A 16,704-nucleotide genomic window follows, 5' to 3' on the forward strand; every position below is an offset into this window, starting at 1 on the left:
ATGAGTAAATTTTCGACGCTGTTGTGCTCTGACGTGTGTTCACGTAGCTGTATCTTATATTTCTTGACTTGAACGCCAACTTAAGAACAAAGAAATTTACGTTCCAAGTGATTATGCCACTATAACCAAAGCAGCAAGAAAATCTCGTCCATATGAAGTTGAACAAATTGAAATAATGTTTCATATTCAAATCACTATCTTCGAGCAAAATCACGTGTAGTGACAGGATTTTAAATCAACATTTTACTATATAGTATTGATACAAAAACCTAATATTAAAAAAAAAAAATGTTGTAATCTTTAGAACAATTTGTTCTAAGTATATTGGCAATAAATTGTATCTAAAAAATACGGCTTCCTGTTTAAATACAATTGCAAGCAATATCTAATATCTCCATGTTTTTTTAAAAAGCTGTGAAGTTACATTTAATAAATGATTCCATAATATCTAATATCCTTTGATAATGAACGTAAGCTAAAATAATAATTAAAAACAGTAACGAAAAAGAAATAAAACGTTTTTTTCTTCTACTGAAAAATGTAGTTTTTGTAGTTAGCATATATTGACACTTCATCGTCGATATGTTGTGTGTAGGAAGCAGGTTAAATTTTAGTTTTATAGATGTTAATTTATAACATGTCACGTAATTTTTATGTGGTAAAATTATAGAAAAGTAGAGTAAATTGTATAAAAAGGTTTATTTTCATTTATAGTTACAATCGTGTCACATTATCATTACACCAACAGGGTAGGAAGGGAGAAGAAAAATAAATAAAAATGCAATTTACGATTTGTGCTTTATTTATGAAAAAAATTGTAAATTATCCTACAATGAATCTCCGAATGAAATAGACTTACATATCGTTTTATGTATCGAATGCGTCGCCCGTCGCCGCGCGAGAACGATACAGTTTAAAATATTATCTACAGAATCGGCGGCGATTCGTAAGGTCCGTCGCGGCGTTAGAGCGTCACAGCGTCACAGCGTCACAGCGTCGGGTGGCGGTCAGCCGAGCAGCGCCTCCATGGTGTAGGGGCGCGGCGGGCGTCAGTCCAGGATCACCAGCTGCAGCGGGGGCGCGGGCGCGGGCGCGGGCTTCAGGGGCGCGGCGCCCTGCGCGGCCGGGGGCGCGGCGCCCCCGGGCCCCCGCATCGCCCGCCACGGGGCGCGCGCGCCGCGCCGCAGCTCGCCGCAGCTCAGCGCGCGCCGCAGGGCCCTGCACACACACACGCGTACATTACACACTCAGTCAACTATCAACACGAATCATATAATATACAAGTTGCTAGATATAAATTCGTTACTATGGGAGTCTTAAAACGATAAGACATGCAGTTTTTATGAAACAAACATCGGCATGCATTTATTTAAAAAAAAGTTCGGGAATCAAACCCAACACTGAATAATAAAACTTCTCTTTAAATATCGATTGTGATGGAAAAAATGCATTGCAATTTACATTGGGTCATGTTTCTTAAAATAAAATAAAAAAACCATTATATTAATAGATATTGTTTTAAACATAGCTAACCTCATATAAAACAATGATATAATCTTTCTAGGATATCAATGCAAGTTTGTATTTATCTTAATATTTTACTCTACAACTAAAATAAAAGCATTAATATAACTAGTACATACTTGTGTGTGTCGGTAGCGCGGTAGTACAGGTCGTCGGGCGCGTCCATCCACGAGATGACGTGTCGCCGCCCGCCGCGCCCCGACAGGCTCGTGGGCTTGCCGTTCACCTGCGCGTACGCATCGTTTACATTATCAATACATACTCTTTACATAAACACAGCAATATGGCCTATCCTACTAATCCTACTTATATTATAAATGCAAAAGTTTGTGAGGATGTGTGTGTGTGTGTGTGTTTTTTGTTACTCTTTCACACATATACTACTGAACCGATTACAATGAAATTTTGCACACATATAGAGGGTAACTTGGATAGGTTTTAACACAGGATAGGTTTTATCCCGGAAATCCCACGGGAACGGGAACTATGTGAGTTTTTCTTTGCAAACGCGGGCGAAGCCGCGGGCGGAAATCTAGTATGCTATAATGCTAATGAATAGTAAACTATTTATTTTAATTATTACTATATTAGTTATAATAGTTATTAGGTGATGAATATAAATTATTTTATGACACAACAGGAGTACTTTGTGTACGGGCTAGCCGTACATCCTGACTCAGCGCTTTACACGATCCTATTTCATTATGGTGACAAGAACATCTTCACCCCAGTGGGTCTGCGCTCGCGGCTCGTGTAAAGCGCTCGGGGTGTACGCGCTATATCAATTAATCTCATTATCAACTATCAAATATATCAATATATCATATTATCATCATTAGTTTATAGCAATCAACAATAAAGTGATCAAAGGCAATAACTTGTTTTACAAAGGAGTGTATGGGATATCATATCATATCAATCAGCAGCCCATACACTTTGATTAATTATTTTAGTGTTGCCATATTGACAAGCTATACTTAAGTGCATGAACATACTATATTATATTTGAATTTATGTGTATATGCAAGCGTCTACACACGTTTTTTGTATTTATGTGCGAATTTTTGTGTATGTGTGGGTGAGCGAGCTTTTGGGTATGTGTGGGTGAGCGAGTTTTTGTGTACGTGTGGGTGAGCGAGCTTTTGTGTACGTGTTAGTGAGCGAGCTTTTGGGTATGTGTGGGTGAGCGAGTTTTTGTGTACGTGTGGGTGAGCGAGCTTTTAGGTATGTGTGGGTGAGCGAGCTTTTGGGTATGTGTAGGTGAGGGAGCTTTTGGGTATATATGGGTGAACAAGCTTTAGGGTATGTGTAGGTGAGCGAGCTTTTGTGTACGTGTGGGTGAGCGAGCTTTTGGGTATGTGTGGGTGAGCGAGCTTTTGGGTATGTGTAGGTGAGCGAGCTTTTTTGTGCTTGTAGGTGAGTGAGCTTTTGTGTACGTGTGGGTGAGCGAGCTTTTATGTACTTGTGGGTGAGCGAGCTTTTGTGTACGAGTGGGTGAGCGAGCTTTTGGGTATGTGTGGATGAGCGAGCTTTTGGGTATGTGTGGATGAGCGAGCTTTAGTGTACGTGTGGGTGAGCGAGCTTTTGGGTATGTGTGGATGAGCGAGCTTTTGGGTATGTGTGGATGAGCGAGCTTTTGTGTACGTGTGGATGAGCGAGCTTTTGGGTATGTGTGGATGAGCGAGCTTTTGTGTACGTGTGGTTGAGCGAGCTTTTATGTACTTGTGGGTGAGCGAGCTTTAGTGTACGTGTGGGTGAGCGAGCTTTTGGGTATGTGTGGATGAGCGAGCTTTAGTGTACGTGTGGATGAGCGAGCTTTTGGGTATGTGTGGATGAGCGAGCTTTAGTGTACGTGTGGGTGAGCGAGCTTTTGGGTATGTGTAGATGAGCGAGCTTTTGGGTATGTGTGGATGAGCGAGCTTTTATGTACGTGTGGATGAGCGAGCTTTTGGGTATGTGTGGATGAGCGAGCTTTTGTGTACGTGTGGTTGAGCGAGCTTTTATGTACTTGTGGGTGAGCGAGCTTTAGTGTACGTGTGGGTGAGCGAGCTTTTGGGTATGTGTGGATGAGCGAGCTTTAGTGTACGTGTGGATGAGCGAGCTTTAGTGTACGTGTGGATGAGCGAGCTTTTGGGTATGTGTGGATGAGCGAGCTTTTGTGTGCGTGTGGATGTGCGAGGGATTTGGTGTATGTGTGGGAGCGTGTGTACGTGAGTCTTGTATATGTGTATGTATGCGAGTGTGTGCGCGTAAGTAATAAATAATAATAATAAATAAATATTATAGGACATTATTACACAAATCGACCTAGTCCCACAGTAAGCTCAATTAAGGCTTGTGTAAGGTACTAGGCGACGATAATATAATATTTAATAAATACATATATATAGATAATAACACCCAGACCCAAGAACAAATAATTGAGTTCATCACACAAATATTTGCCCTGACCGGGGATCGAACCCGGGGCCGTCGGCTCAGTAGGCAGTTACTTTACCACTGCGCCAACCGCATCGTAAGTCTTGTATATGTGTACGTGCATGTTGTGTGCGTGTGCGGGTACTCACGTGCGCGAACACGTGCGCGGGCAGCGGCTGGCCGGTGGCCTGCGCGCGCGCACACATGGCGGCGTACTGCTCGCGCGAGGGCCGCTGCATCGGCGCCGGGTGCTTGTTGGGCCGCTTGGCCGGAGGGACTGCTGCTCCTCCTATACATAATAGAGGAATTAGTCATATCATAATGGAAAAAAAGACAATACAAATTTTGTCAAATAATTTTTTTTTTTAGTAATAAATAAAATAGTGACTTTTATATCGTGTTTTATTTACCTGTTGCTATTCCATTGAAAGCAGGAGAAAATACATTTTTGCGTTAGTTACAAGTTCATGTCATAAAGTTAAAACTTAAAATCTATACATATAATAAAATCGTAGGAAAGTCAAAACTGTACCCTGAATATTTTTTAAAACTTGGGCCGTGATCTTTAATCGATATAGAAGCCAAAAACATAGTTTTTAGAATTTTTGTCCGTTGTCTGTATGTATGTCCGGGCTAATCACAAAAATTGTTGTATATTTTTTCAATTAACAGACAGTGACTAGAACACGCAATGATAAATTATCACGCAAATTATTATAACTTATTTATGTATAACTGAATATTGCAATATTGCATGTGTCCGTGAACACGTGTGTGTGTGTGTGTGAGCGGTAAGGGTGGGTGTACACTCACTGTCGAGTCCGTTAATGTCATCAAAGGCGCGCCGCTTGAGCGCGAGCGGTGCGGCGGGCGCGGGCGCGGCTGCTGCGCGCGCTGCTTCTAGTTCTGCGCGAGACACCACGCGCTCGTACATCAGGCTGCCGTCTGTGCACGCAATATTGTATATATGTTAATACGTGATTTCTTTTTGTGTCATGTTACTACGAAATATACCTCTGACTTTTATAACAAAATGGATATGTTCAAGTGACATGTACATTGTACATAAAATTATAAATTTTGTTTGATTTATCGGTAATTGAATATATACATTTTTACGGTCCGTTAAGTAGTTAAACGGTAGTTGATTGATGATTACATTTATATCAGTTCAATATTAAATCATACTACTTAACTTTACTTTCTTTCAACTACTCTATTCCATCCATCAAATACTGACATAATTCAAATAGTTTAAACACAAATCCCACTTTAAAGTACCTAAATTGTTTAATAAATGATTTTTATTTTTTATTTTTAAAGACACAAAGTATTCACGTACCGGGCGCCTTAGGCGGCTTGGGGAAGGCGACGTGCGGCGGCGCGGGCATCTTGTCCTTGGGCGTGAGCGTGAGCCAGTCCTGCGCGCGCGGCGCCGGCGAGCCGTGCGCCTGCGCCAGCCGCGTGGCCACCGCGCCCACCGGCCCGCGCGCCCGCGCCGCGCCCAAGGGAGCCGCGCCTGCGCCTGCGCCGCCCGCCATCGCGAGCGTGCCTGTAATGAAATGGATAGATAGATTGTTACACTGTGAATGATACTGAAACCAGTAAAAAAAAAAGACGGGTTGCACTCCGGGAGTGCCGGCAGAAGTGAAAACTTGATTATTAACGTTGAGCATGTTTGATATCCATCCGTCTTACGCTTTTTCGATCAGGTCACGTGTCCTGTCGCGAGTTTAAGATTTTATACCCAACGCCGCTAAAGAAGTTTTCACTTCAAAAATATAATTATTTTTATCAACTACTAGCTTTCGCCCGCGGCTTAGCCTGCTTTGTCTAATAAATTATACACAAAACCTTCCTCTTGAATCACTCTATCTATTAAAAACACCGCATTAAAGTCCGTTGCGTAATTTTGAAGATTTAGGACATAGAGAAGACATAGATTATAGAGGGACATAGCAGAAAGCGACTTTGTTTTATACTATGTAGTGATAATTATGTAATAACATTATTAGTTAAATTAATCACTGTAAATATTAGTGAATTTGATACATCAGACAACTTTATAAAATAGAAACAAGACGTTAATAAATAGATACATAATATGACAGAAACGACGAATATACAATGTATATAAACAAAATAATTTATTTTTTTTATTTTTGTAAAACTTGGGTAGTAAAAATAAATAAGTTAAACATTTATATTTTAAGATATACAATTTACAAGTTTATACTGACTCTCATTAAACAATCAAGGTTGATATCACAATCTCCTGACTTTTTACCTCATGGCTTTTATATATTTTTTCTTGTTCATTTTCATTGAATCTGACATCTAAGCAACAAAAATGCTATACTCACACTCGTGTTTAACCTGGTGCAGGTTAATGGGCGAGAAGGGCGACCGCGCAAAGTGTCTTGGACGTCGCAACGCGCGCACGAGACGCCTTGCTAGCCGCGTGAAGGGCGACGCGCGCAGGTAGAACGCCGCGCGCGTCTTCATCACCGGCCGCGCGCCCTCGCAGCCGCCGTGCGCTGTCGCCACGTGCCGCGCCAGGTGCGCGCGCAGCTTGAACTCCTGCGACCATGTACATGGTTATAACACCACAACATTTAAGTAGAACACGGTGTCGTCTAAGTAAGATGTAAACAACGTGCACACGGTTACAAGTTCTCATTTATGTAGGATTTATAACACGATGTCGACTGTCGTCTAGGACGTTTCGTAAACAACGATCTAGAAATTAATAAAAAGGAATTGTAATAAAATCTTATTTCTTTTAAGTTGTAACATTTTTTTAATATTACTTCTACTACAGTCTTGTCATAAAAAAGAAACGCTTACGCCACACGACTTACAACAATAGCAAAAAGTGTCGTTACTACTTTTGGACTAAATTTTTTCCGTCTAGAGTTTAGACCCTTTCGCAACGCGCAATAAGGAACTTCGTTCCAATAATAATATTTTATTACAATGAACAATAACTTACTTTAGCGCAGTTGAGCACGGTGCAGCGGTGCGGGCGGTGCGAGGCGGATAACACGCCCTCCTCGCCTTCACCGCGCGCCCGCGCCGGCTCCGGCTCGCTTTCGCCGAACACGCCCGCCGTCTGATACATACATGTTATATTTATTTATACATACACACATTATAAGGCTGGTTGCAGAGCTTGACCGACCATCAGTGCGTACGTCAGTCGCGCTTGTCATATGTATGGAAATTTATAAAACCGGTCATAGCTAGACCGACGCGTATTGTCATGCGTATAAGTGTCATATCTGAATACACATTGTTGATGCGTATACTCAGGACCATAGAAATCTAAATAACAAGACACATAGAAGTGCTATAATGTCATAAGGGCGCTTGTGCACTACAAGGAATTTTACTGTCCGGCATTCTGATTTTTTACGGTCCGGTGTGGCATGAAAAAACCGATGAATTGCTTGTGCACCTGTCCGTCTTTACTCGGATCAGTGCGGTACAGTTCAAGGAAGTATGGCGGTATAATAAATGATTGTTTTTGCATTTTACAAGAAACGAGTAGGTAAAAATATAGAAGGTGAAATATTATATTACTTCGTTATAATAAAAAGTAAAGTTCCGTAAGAGATTTAAAATGCGTGTTTCACTTATTTATTTTAATCGGTGACGAGGAGCTAAATCTATTCCCACTTGAACTTTAACTTACCAACACTTACTTAGATAATAATTATAGGTCAATGCTTGGTCAATGTATATATAAAATAACAATACCGACTTCTCAAATCTTATTGCCAGCTAAAAGAAAGTAAAACAAGAGCTTGCTTTCAATTGGCATATGCAATAAAAAGAGTAAAATCCAAGCAAGTGGGCACTCGAAAACAATTATACCTACAGCGACTCGTAAACTCAAAAAAACATCCGGAATAGGGAAAAGTAAAATGTCGGACAGTAAAATTACGTATAGTGCACAAGCTAGTATTTAGATTAATTGCGTGCCATACCGGACCGTAAAAAATCGGAATGCCGGACCGTAAAATTCCTTGTAGTGGACAAACGCCCTAATTATCTAAGTAAGTGTTAGTAAGTTAAAGTTTAAGTGGGAATAGATTTAGCTCCTCGTCACCGATTAAAATAAATAAGTGAAACACGCATTTTAAATCTCTTACGGAACTTTACTTTTTATTATAACGAAGTAATATAATATTTCACCTTCTATATTTTTACCTACTCGTTTCTTGTAAAATGCAAAAACAATCATTTATGATAGCATTATACCGCCAAACTTCCTTGAACTGTACCGCACTGATCCGAGTAAAGACGGACAGGTGCACAAGCAATTCATCGGTTTTTTCATGCCACACCGGACCGTAAAAAATCAGAATGCCGGACAGTAAAATTCCTTGTAGTGCACAAGCGCCCTAATTCGTATGAAAACCACTGTCGCCAAAATCAACACATTTAAACCGATAGCTAAACAGTACACACAAGTAAACTATGCCTTTTATTGGACAGCTTGATTTTAGTGAAAACTAACTTAAATATTAAATTAAGCTTTTTAATATGTATTCTAACGCACCAATTTACGGTTTATTTTAGAATAACATCCCTAAGCATATGAGACGTTTTGTTTATTTTTGCTCCAATACGCAAAAATTCGGCTTTTCTACAACAGAGGTTGTCAATTTTTGATAGATATAACTTTGAACATAAACTCATAGAAATAAGGTTGAAATTTGTGTTAAACGTGATAATAAGAATGGTCATGGTCATGTGGCATGAAAACCACCTGAGCGGCGACAATGTCACGCGCGCTTACCACTTCTATTGCCTTGTTATTTAGATTTCTATGGTCAGGACCGATGGTACGCACTGAAGGTCGGTGAAGCTCTGCGATCGGCCTAAATATACGTTTTTTGTACGAGTTTGAATATTATAATGATAATTATTCGATTATACAGGGTGTACCAAAAAGTAGTGATGAACGGAAGCTGAGAGGTAGAGGACCTAGAGGGCTATCCGAATCATCCCCATGTATGTTATGCGATTTTTCGTATTTTCGGAGTTATTACGTTTTTTTCAATTTTTCACCTATCGCCGAGTACGATGATATTTTCACTCATGCTGACGTCAATGATTGCGGAAGATGCTTGATTTTTTTTTGTGTGCTAAGCTGAAAGATAGGCCAATTTAATATGGTAACATTTACTATCGTTAGATCTTTGAATGGAATAAAAAAAAGAATTAAATGGCAAGAAAGATAAAATTACCCAGTATGTTCACCACTTCAAGGGCCCGTAAAAAAATAAAATCACATAAAAAAAGTATTCCGTTTGACTTTTAAAAACTTGCTCTATCTATCAGATAGCTACCCTAAAAATTTCATTTAATTATTGAGAAGGCTTCAATCGAAAAATTTAAATCTAAATGTGGTAAGTGAAAAAATTGAATTAACATGATGATCATTAAAACCAATAAATAGGTGTTTAATTACCAGAAATTTTTAAAATAACCCCGCTGTTGCTCAATGCAAGTGCGACATCACCGTAAAAAGTTGTCTTTTAAATGTCTGAATACCCTTTTATCATTTTTAATGGTTTCTTCTGCTACTATGAATTTCCGGGTTATTTCGTCCAAATTGTGGCAGTCTCTCGTCTTTGTAGTATCCCCACGGAAAAAAATCAATAGGGTTTAGGTCGAGGGACCGTGGAGGCCAGGCTTTAAGGCAGGCGTCACCGGCGCATGCGCAGGCTGCAACGACCAATCCATCTTTCAGGGTATCTTTGCCCTTTAGCCTGGCCTGCACGGTCCCCGGACATAAACCCTATTGATTTTTTTCCGTGGGGATACTACAAAGACGAGAGACTGCCACAATTTGGACGAAATAACCCGGAAATTCATAGTAGCAGAAGAAACCATTAAAAATGATAAAAGGGTATTCAGACATTTAAAAGACAACTTTTTACGGTGATGTCACACTTGCATTGAGCAACAGCGGGGTTATTTTAAAAATTTCTGGTAATTAAACACCTATTTATTGGTTTTAATGATCATCATGTTAATTCAATTTTTGCACTTACCACATTTAGATTTAAATTTTTCGATTGAAGCCTTCTCAATAATTAAATGAAATTTTCAGGGTAGCTATCTGATAGATAGAGCAAGTTTTTAAAAGTCAAACGGAAAACTTTTTTTATGTGATTTTATTTTTTTACGGGCCCTTGAAGTGGTGAACATACTGGGTAATTTTATCTTTCTTGCCATTTAATTCTTTTTTTTATTCCATTCAAAGATCTAACGTTAGTAAATGTTACCATACTGAATTGGCCTATCTTTCAGCTTAGCACACAAAAAAAAATCAACAATCTTCCGCAATCATTGACGTCAGCATGAGTGAAAATATCATCGTACTCGGCGATAGGTGAAAAATTGAAAAAAAACGTCATAACTCCGAAAATACGAAAAATCGCATAACATACATGGGGGTGATTCGGATAGCCCTCTAGGTCCTCTACCTCTCAGCTTCCGTTCATCACTACTTTTTGGTACACCCTGTATAGGAAACATTTTTTGTATTAAATTAATAATGGGTGTCGCATTCACCGTCAAAAAAACTAAAGCATCACAGAATTCGCAGAATAATGGGGGTTATTACTTCTATATGTCATCTAAATCATAAAAATAATAAGTGATTTTTTACTACTTTATTCTGGCCGATTTTTATCGTTTAATTAATAAATATCTAATTAAATTTTATTCTAGCCACTCACCCCAGCCCCATCCAGGTTGACCTATTGAAAAATAACCTCTATATCAATATGCAATAATGTAGTTTACAACTGGGGAAACAATAATCAAAATCGGTTCAGAAATTACTTCCAACAAACACAGTATTAAATTTATGTTTTATATAGAAGTAATTTATTATATTTGTGCGAGTATTACCTTAAGTCCTCCGTATTTCTTCCAATACTGCCAACAGGAGCCACACAATCTGTACTGTAAATGCTGCGGCCCCCACGCGTACCACTGGTTTGAATTTGACACTGGAATTATGAATCATTAATTAAAATACCAGAAAACACGTATAAAAATGTACACACAAAATAACAATGGATAAAATGAAATCAATAACCATTATCTTTGTGAAATAGAAAAGCGATATGTAACTGCTTTCGTCGAAATGCATTTCAGATAAAGAACAACAACCGAAACAAAAAGTTATACTTGTTCTTTTTCAACTTAGAAAAATATAATGCATTGTTCATGCAAGATTCTTAGATTCGTTATAAAAGAATTGATATAAAAGTTAGGTGAGATTGTTTAAGCACGTAAAAATATATACGGGACGTAGTTTCATCTCTGGTCATCGATTGTTTTTAAGCTTGGTCCGCGGCACACTATAACCAGCCTAACGATAACCAAAGTTAGTACATCCCGATCATATCATATTTTTAATAAAAAACTAACGCGATTTATTTTAAATGTATGTCCGTCACATCGAACGCAGTCAAAATAAGGGTTAAGTTGAGAAACAGCACGACTGACCTTGACACGAGGCGCACACGGTGGGCGCCATGGCGGCGGTGCCGTTAGTGCCGCCGTTGAGCACCGCGCCCTTGCCGTTGGTGCCGCCGTTGGTGCTCGTGATCAGCGCCGGGTTCGGCTTGTTGCTGTAAACGCACGTCGTTTAGTCGTACGTTATGAGTTGGGGTGGGGAAAATAAAATGTACGAAGCGAAGTTACGTGGGCATATTGATGATTTTATATCCTTTTAAGAAATAATATTTAATGCAATTGCATATGGCAATAATATAATAATAGTTTTAGAATAGTTTAATTATATGTATATTGCGTATTTATGCGAAACGATATGCAAGATTCCATGATAATTACCATTAGAACACAATATCAACACCCGTATTCCTATTACACTACACATTCATCAATAGTTTTGCAAAATTTAATCACACTATCTTAAAGTGTATATCCCACAAAAAGCGCAACAAAAATCCACAAAAAACAAGTACAAAAACGTGTCGGGTACAAACACTCACTAGTTGGGAATGTACACTTGCTTCAGCTTGGACTCCGCCTCGACCGCCTTGACGCGCTTCTGCTGCACGTAGCGGTCCGTCGTCTTCCACATGTAGTAGTACTCCACTAGGTTCTTTAGCGTCTTCCATGGCAACTGGAATAGAAATATAACAAGCGTATCGTTATTGAAGTGAAAACTTCTTTAGCGGCGTTGGGTATAAAATCTTAAACTCGCGTCAGGACACGTGACCTGATCGAAAAAGCGTAAGACGGATGGATATCAAACATGCTCAACGTTAATAATCAAGTTTTCACTTCTGCCGGCACTCCCGGAGTGCAACCCGTATTTTTTTTAATAAAGTGTAAAAGGTATTTTATATTGCTGAAATCTTAAATTTTCATTTAATATATGTCATATATAATACTGACATGGCTGCATCTTTAATTTCTTTCAAAGAATATTTTGCCATTTTTGCAATATTTTCGACAATTTTTTTACCATTTCCATACATAACCACGAGCATTGAATATCGACTCTGTATGTAACAGTGAAATGGAATGAATGCCAGGTGCATATAATTACTATTCACATACAAAATATGACCATGTAAACAATTTTCTTCTAGTTTTTATTTTCAAAGTTGTGTATTATGTTAATACTTAATTGTGTTGTGGAATTTGAATGTACTATGTAGGGTTAGATATAAGTTATCGTTATGCAATCTGTTACCGCAACTATTGATAAAAAACAAATTATTGCTACTCACAAAGTCCTGCCGTATATCAGCAAAGTCCTTGCCGTACTTGTCGAGCGCCTCCTCAAAGAGGTTCGCCTCGGAGGCCGACCACTCCTCCATCTCGTCGCGGCACAGCACCGGCCCGGAGGCGGGCACTAGCGAGGATAATGCCGTCTCTATGCTGTACCCGCTCGCGTGTAGTGTGTCCATTGCGTGGAACTGAATGAATGAATGAATGAAAAATTATTTATTGCACACACATACAGGATTACAAACTGATGACAGGAACTGTGTTATAGAATTGGTACATTCAGATAATTTATAATAATAATTTGATTTTTAGATTTATAGCATTAAAAATGTGCAAATTGTTAAAGAATAGAAAAAAATCGATCAGATGGGTTTCGAACCCGCGCCGTTCGCTTTGACACAGCGGCAATGCGAAAGACGTGCTCATGCACTCTCTAACTATTCAGAAAGAATCTATTCAACGTACTCGCCTCTACGTAGAGCGTATGCAGCAACTCTGTCTCTACATAGAGCGAGCCTCTACGTAGAGCGTATGCAACAACTCGGTCTCTACATAGAGCGAGCCTCTATGTAAAGCGTATGCTACGACTCGGTCTCTACATAGAGCATGTTTACTCGGTGATGTCCCGGCTAGTAGAGTCCCACTCTATATTATGGAGTGTACTGTCCTACTACACGGTCTCTACATAGAGCAACAACTCACGAGGTTGATCTCCCGATTCCCGAATGGGACTTATGCTCTTCGACTCTCTAACAACACAGTCTCTACATAGATCAACAACTCACGAGGGTGATGTCCCGGCTAGTGGAGTCCCACTCTATATTATGTAGTGTACTGTCCTACTACACGGTCTCTACAAAGAGTAACAACTCACGGTGATGTCCCGTGAGCCCGTACATTGTTTGTCTCTACGTAGAGCATGTTTACTCACTAGGGTGATGTCCCGGCTGGCAGCAGCGGCGGACATGTGCAGCGAGGGCTGCTTCACACTCGAGGAGCAGTCGAGCGCGCGCGCGAACGTGCCCACCGAGCGCGACACCACGAGGAACTGGTCGATCTGCCGGTCCGTGAGCCCGTGCTGCGGCGTCCACACTAGCGTTTCTAGCTCGGTGCCGCTGCGACCGTCCTCCTCGCCTATAATACAATGCGTAATACTTAGTTATGTTTCAAAAAAAAGTCGGGTTGCACTCCGGGAGTGCCGGCAGAAGTGAAAAATGGGTTATTAACATTGAGCATGTTTGATATTTTTGAATGGTATCCGTCTTACGCTTTTTCGATCAGGTCACGTGTCCTGACGCGAGTTTAAGATTTTATACCCATTACAGAAAAAGTGCTCAACACCGCTAAAGAAGTTTTCACTTCAATAAACAATAAAATGCAATGTTAGTAAAACCAAATTATGACACTATATTGAATACAAAAGTGTTTTATGGTCACCCACTATAATTCTTATGTGTTTTCCTCTTTAAAATATTTGTGTAGATAAATGTTATATGTATACCAAATCTCCGTCAAAATAAGTTTTCTAAGAACAATTGAAAATTAATTAAATCTTCAGTATCATCCTTATCATTATAATATTAATGCATACATACTTATTTTGTAATACACTCAGATATTTAGAATTACATTCCAAATATCCTCAATTGATTAATTCCTCGACTATACATATATTTAAAATATTTGTTATTCTAATTATAGAAGAGAAAATTTATTTGAACATCAGTTACTGTACATACTAAGAATTCATTAATCATAACACCTAAACATTAATCATTTTCATCATATATTTTTATTATAATAAACATATAATTTATTATTGTATACTAATGACCAATAGGTTTTGTTTTCTTATTGGTTTTCGTGATATTTCATGTGAAATTTAAATAATTGGAATATCTTACCTTCTTTTAATAAATTAGTTACTTCAGTCTGATATCTACTTCCAACTCTGATTTCACCCTTATCTGCTAATAAAGTCTTTTGTGAAGGATCAAATACTAAACAATAAAAAAATGCGTCCTGAAACAAACAGAAAAATTGTGTTTTAATATTATAAACATCATAACAATATTAAATAGAGTGGTTGTGGTAGTATTTTTAATCGGATCGAAATTAATCTATTTCAATCATCTATAATGTACATTATACATGAACATTCAAGGTATATTTTTCAGACATTAAAATATTATCTAGGTTCAACAAAAAGTCTAGGTCTATCCATGGGCATGAAGATAGATCAGAATATCATACTGTATTCCTTAACAATTGACATCGTGATGCTGTGCCTCGTTACCTTATTTATAAACAACCCAATATTCTGATATTTAGTTTTTTTTAGCATTCAAATGCTTTATTTAGACGGTATTCGAATTCGCATCTTTAGCCAAACAAAAAAATCAGGTTTGAATTTGAAGGTTTGAATTGGAATAGAGTTTTTCTATTCTTTAAATTAAACCCAATAAAAATTTTAAACATCTACACAAGTAAAAGAGCAGCGGAAGCGCGTCGCGTTCCGCTCAATCGATCCCAGAAATTATTCCATTACACTTGTGTCCTTGCAATATTAACATCGCTGTGACGCGGCGATCCTTATATGTGTAGACTATAGAGACAGTAATAAAATATAGCAGGAAACGCAGACATTGATACGAGATAGGACGGTAAGTGCATGCTCATTTCCTTATTAGTTGGCGTTCATCATATTATATTATTGTTACTTACTATATTGTCGCCCGGACATATCAAATGAGCGTTTTTTAAATAATACCCTAAACAAACGTCTACATTATAATACACAATTTCTAAGGCATACAATATAATAAAAGTTATAAGTCCTGTCTCATAACTTTTTCACAAAATAAACTACCAATCTTGAAAATATAACAGTAATTTTAACAGTAACAAGATTTTAATTAAAGCCCCGAGATCAAATTAAAGTTTTAACATTTTTCTCAGTTGATTTTGCAGCTTTCTATTTCTCAGAAATAATTTCGATTGTGTCGTGGTAAAACGGAAAAAATGTTGTGTAGTTTTATGAAACCACGGTAAAAGTGAAACTGTTCGAACGGTTCCGAACACTGCTTTGTGTAGCGCATGTCGCGTGACGGTCGGCTGCCGAGTAGGTATACCTACTCGGCAGCCGCGATACACGCGACATGCGCTACACAGACCAAAAAGTTTGAGACGATGTAATAAAAGTTTCACTGTAATAAAAAAACAATAAAATTTCTAATGACATTTAAAAAAAGTAAAGTTACAACTATGATCGATAAGTTTGCGTCACCCTTCCATTTAAACCCGTTATCTCTCCTAACGTTTACCAAAAACGGTAATGCACAAATAAGAAACAACCATAACATAATATCTAATCTCTACTTCTCTACTAATATTACAAATGCGAAAGAAACTCTGTCTATCTCTTCTTCACGCCTTAATCATAAACCGGACATAGGATAGGTTTTATAACAGAAACTATACGGGTTTCCTTTAACAACGCGAGCAAACCTAATAAAATAAGAGAAACAATGTGTCGCGGCGGCAGTACATACTCACATCCTTATTGAGATAGCTGAGCAGCGACTCGGTCTCGTTGAGCAGCGTGACGCTGCACTTGCCGCGGATGTGCGTGGCCGGCAGCGTCTCCACGTGCCGCGAGAGGAACAACTCGCGGTGCTTTGCTTGGTGCCGCTGCTTCGGCGCCAGCCCGTCGCCGCCGGGCAACTCGCTAGATTCCTCCTCCATTGCCACTGGAATTCGCATTAATTGTTTGTTATGATATGTTGGTATAAAATTATTATACATATTTTTTTACATATATTTGCTATTTTGTTGCTTATGGCCGGCTTTACAGCTGGCTGATAATTGATAGCCCGTTTAACACATTTCGAATTTCATACTTTGTCATTTTAACTCTTAGATATGCTAAAAAGAAGATATTCAGAAGTTGTGAAACCAGCCATTCATATTTCG

General features: G+C 38.8%; 1 protein-coding gene across 3 annotated transcripts in view; it reads right to left on the reverse strand.

The window, feature by feature from the left end:
* Positions 1 to 784: 784 nt before the first annotated feature.
* The window catches only part of MTA1-like (metastasis associated 1-like), a 72,091-nt gene continuing 56,171 nt past the window's right edge, over positions 785 to 16,704 (reverse strand). For 2 of the 3 annotated variants that reach the window (XM_089706700.1, XM_089706699.1), the window contains 15 exons: positions 16,288 to 16,481; positions 14,637 to 14,754; positions 13,664 to 13,866; positions 12,732 to 12,920; positions 11,985 to 12,118; positions 11,476 to 11,600; positions 10,873 to 10,973; positions 10,698 to 10,718; positions 6,935 to 7,054; positions 6,306 to 6,522; positions 5,285 to 5,494; positions 4,756 to 4,887; positions 4,092 to 4,231; positions 1,644 to 1,750; positions 785 to 1,218 (listed from right to left, as the gene is read on the reverse strand). In XM_089706700.1, the coding sequence (XP_089562826.1) occupies positions 1,050 to 1,218; positions 1,644 to 1,750; positions 4,092 to 4,231; positions 4,756 to 4,887; positions 5,285 to 5,494; positions 6,306 to 6,522; positions 6,935 to 7,054; positions 10,698 to 10,718; positions 10,873 to 10,973; positions 11,476 to 11,600; positions 11,985 to 12,118; positions 12,732 to 12,920; positions 13,664 to 13,866; positions 14,637 to 14,754; positions 16,288 to 16,481 (2,180 nt within the window). In that variant the 3' untranslated portion in view covers positions 785 to 1,049. The remainder of the gene's footprint in view (positions 1,219 to 1,643; positions 1,751 to 4,091; positions 4,232 to 4,755; positions 4,888 to 5,284; positions 5,495 to 6,305; positions 6,523 to 6,934; positions 7,055 to 10,697; positions 10,719 to 10,872; positions 10,974 to 11,475; positions 11,601 to 11,984; positions 12,119 to 12,731; positions 12,921 to 13,663; positions 13,867 to 14,636; positions 14,755 to 16,287; positions 16,482 to 16,704) is intronic. The other variant, XM_089706701.1, reaches the window with a different exon arrangement.

This window comes from Colias philodice, chromosome 18, assembly GCF_061535455.1.
Source record: "Colias philodice isolate Cphi_HAF_F1 chromosome 18, ilColPhil1 Martin Lab GWU primary, whole genome shotgun sequence".
NCBI classification, from domain to species: domain Eukaryota; kingdom Metazoa; phylum Arthropoda; class Insecta; order Lepidoptera; family Pieridae; genus Colias; species Colias philodice.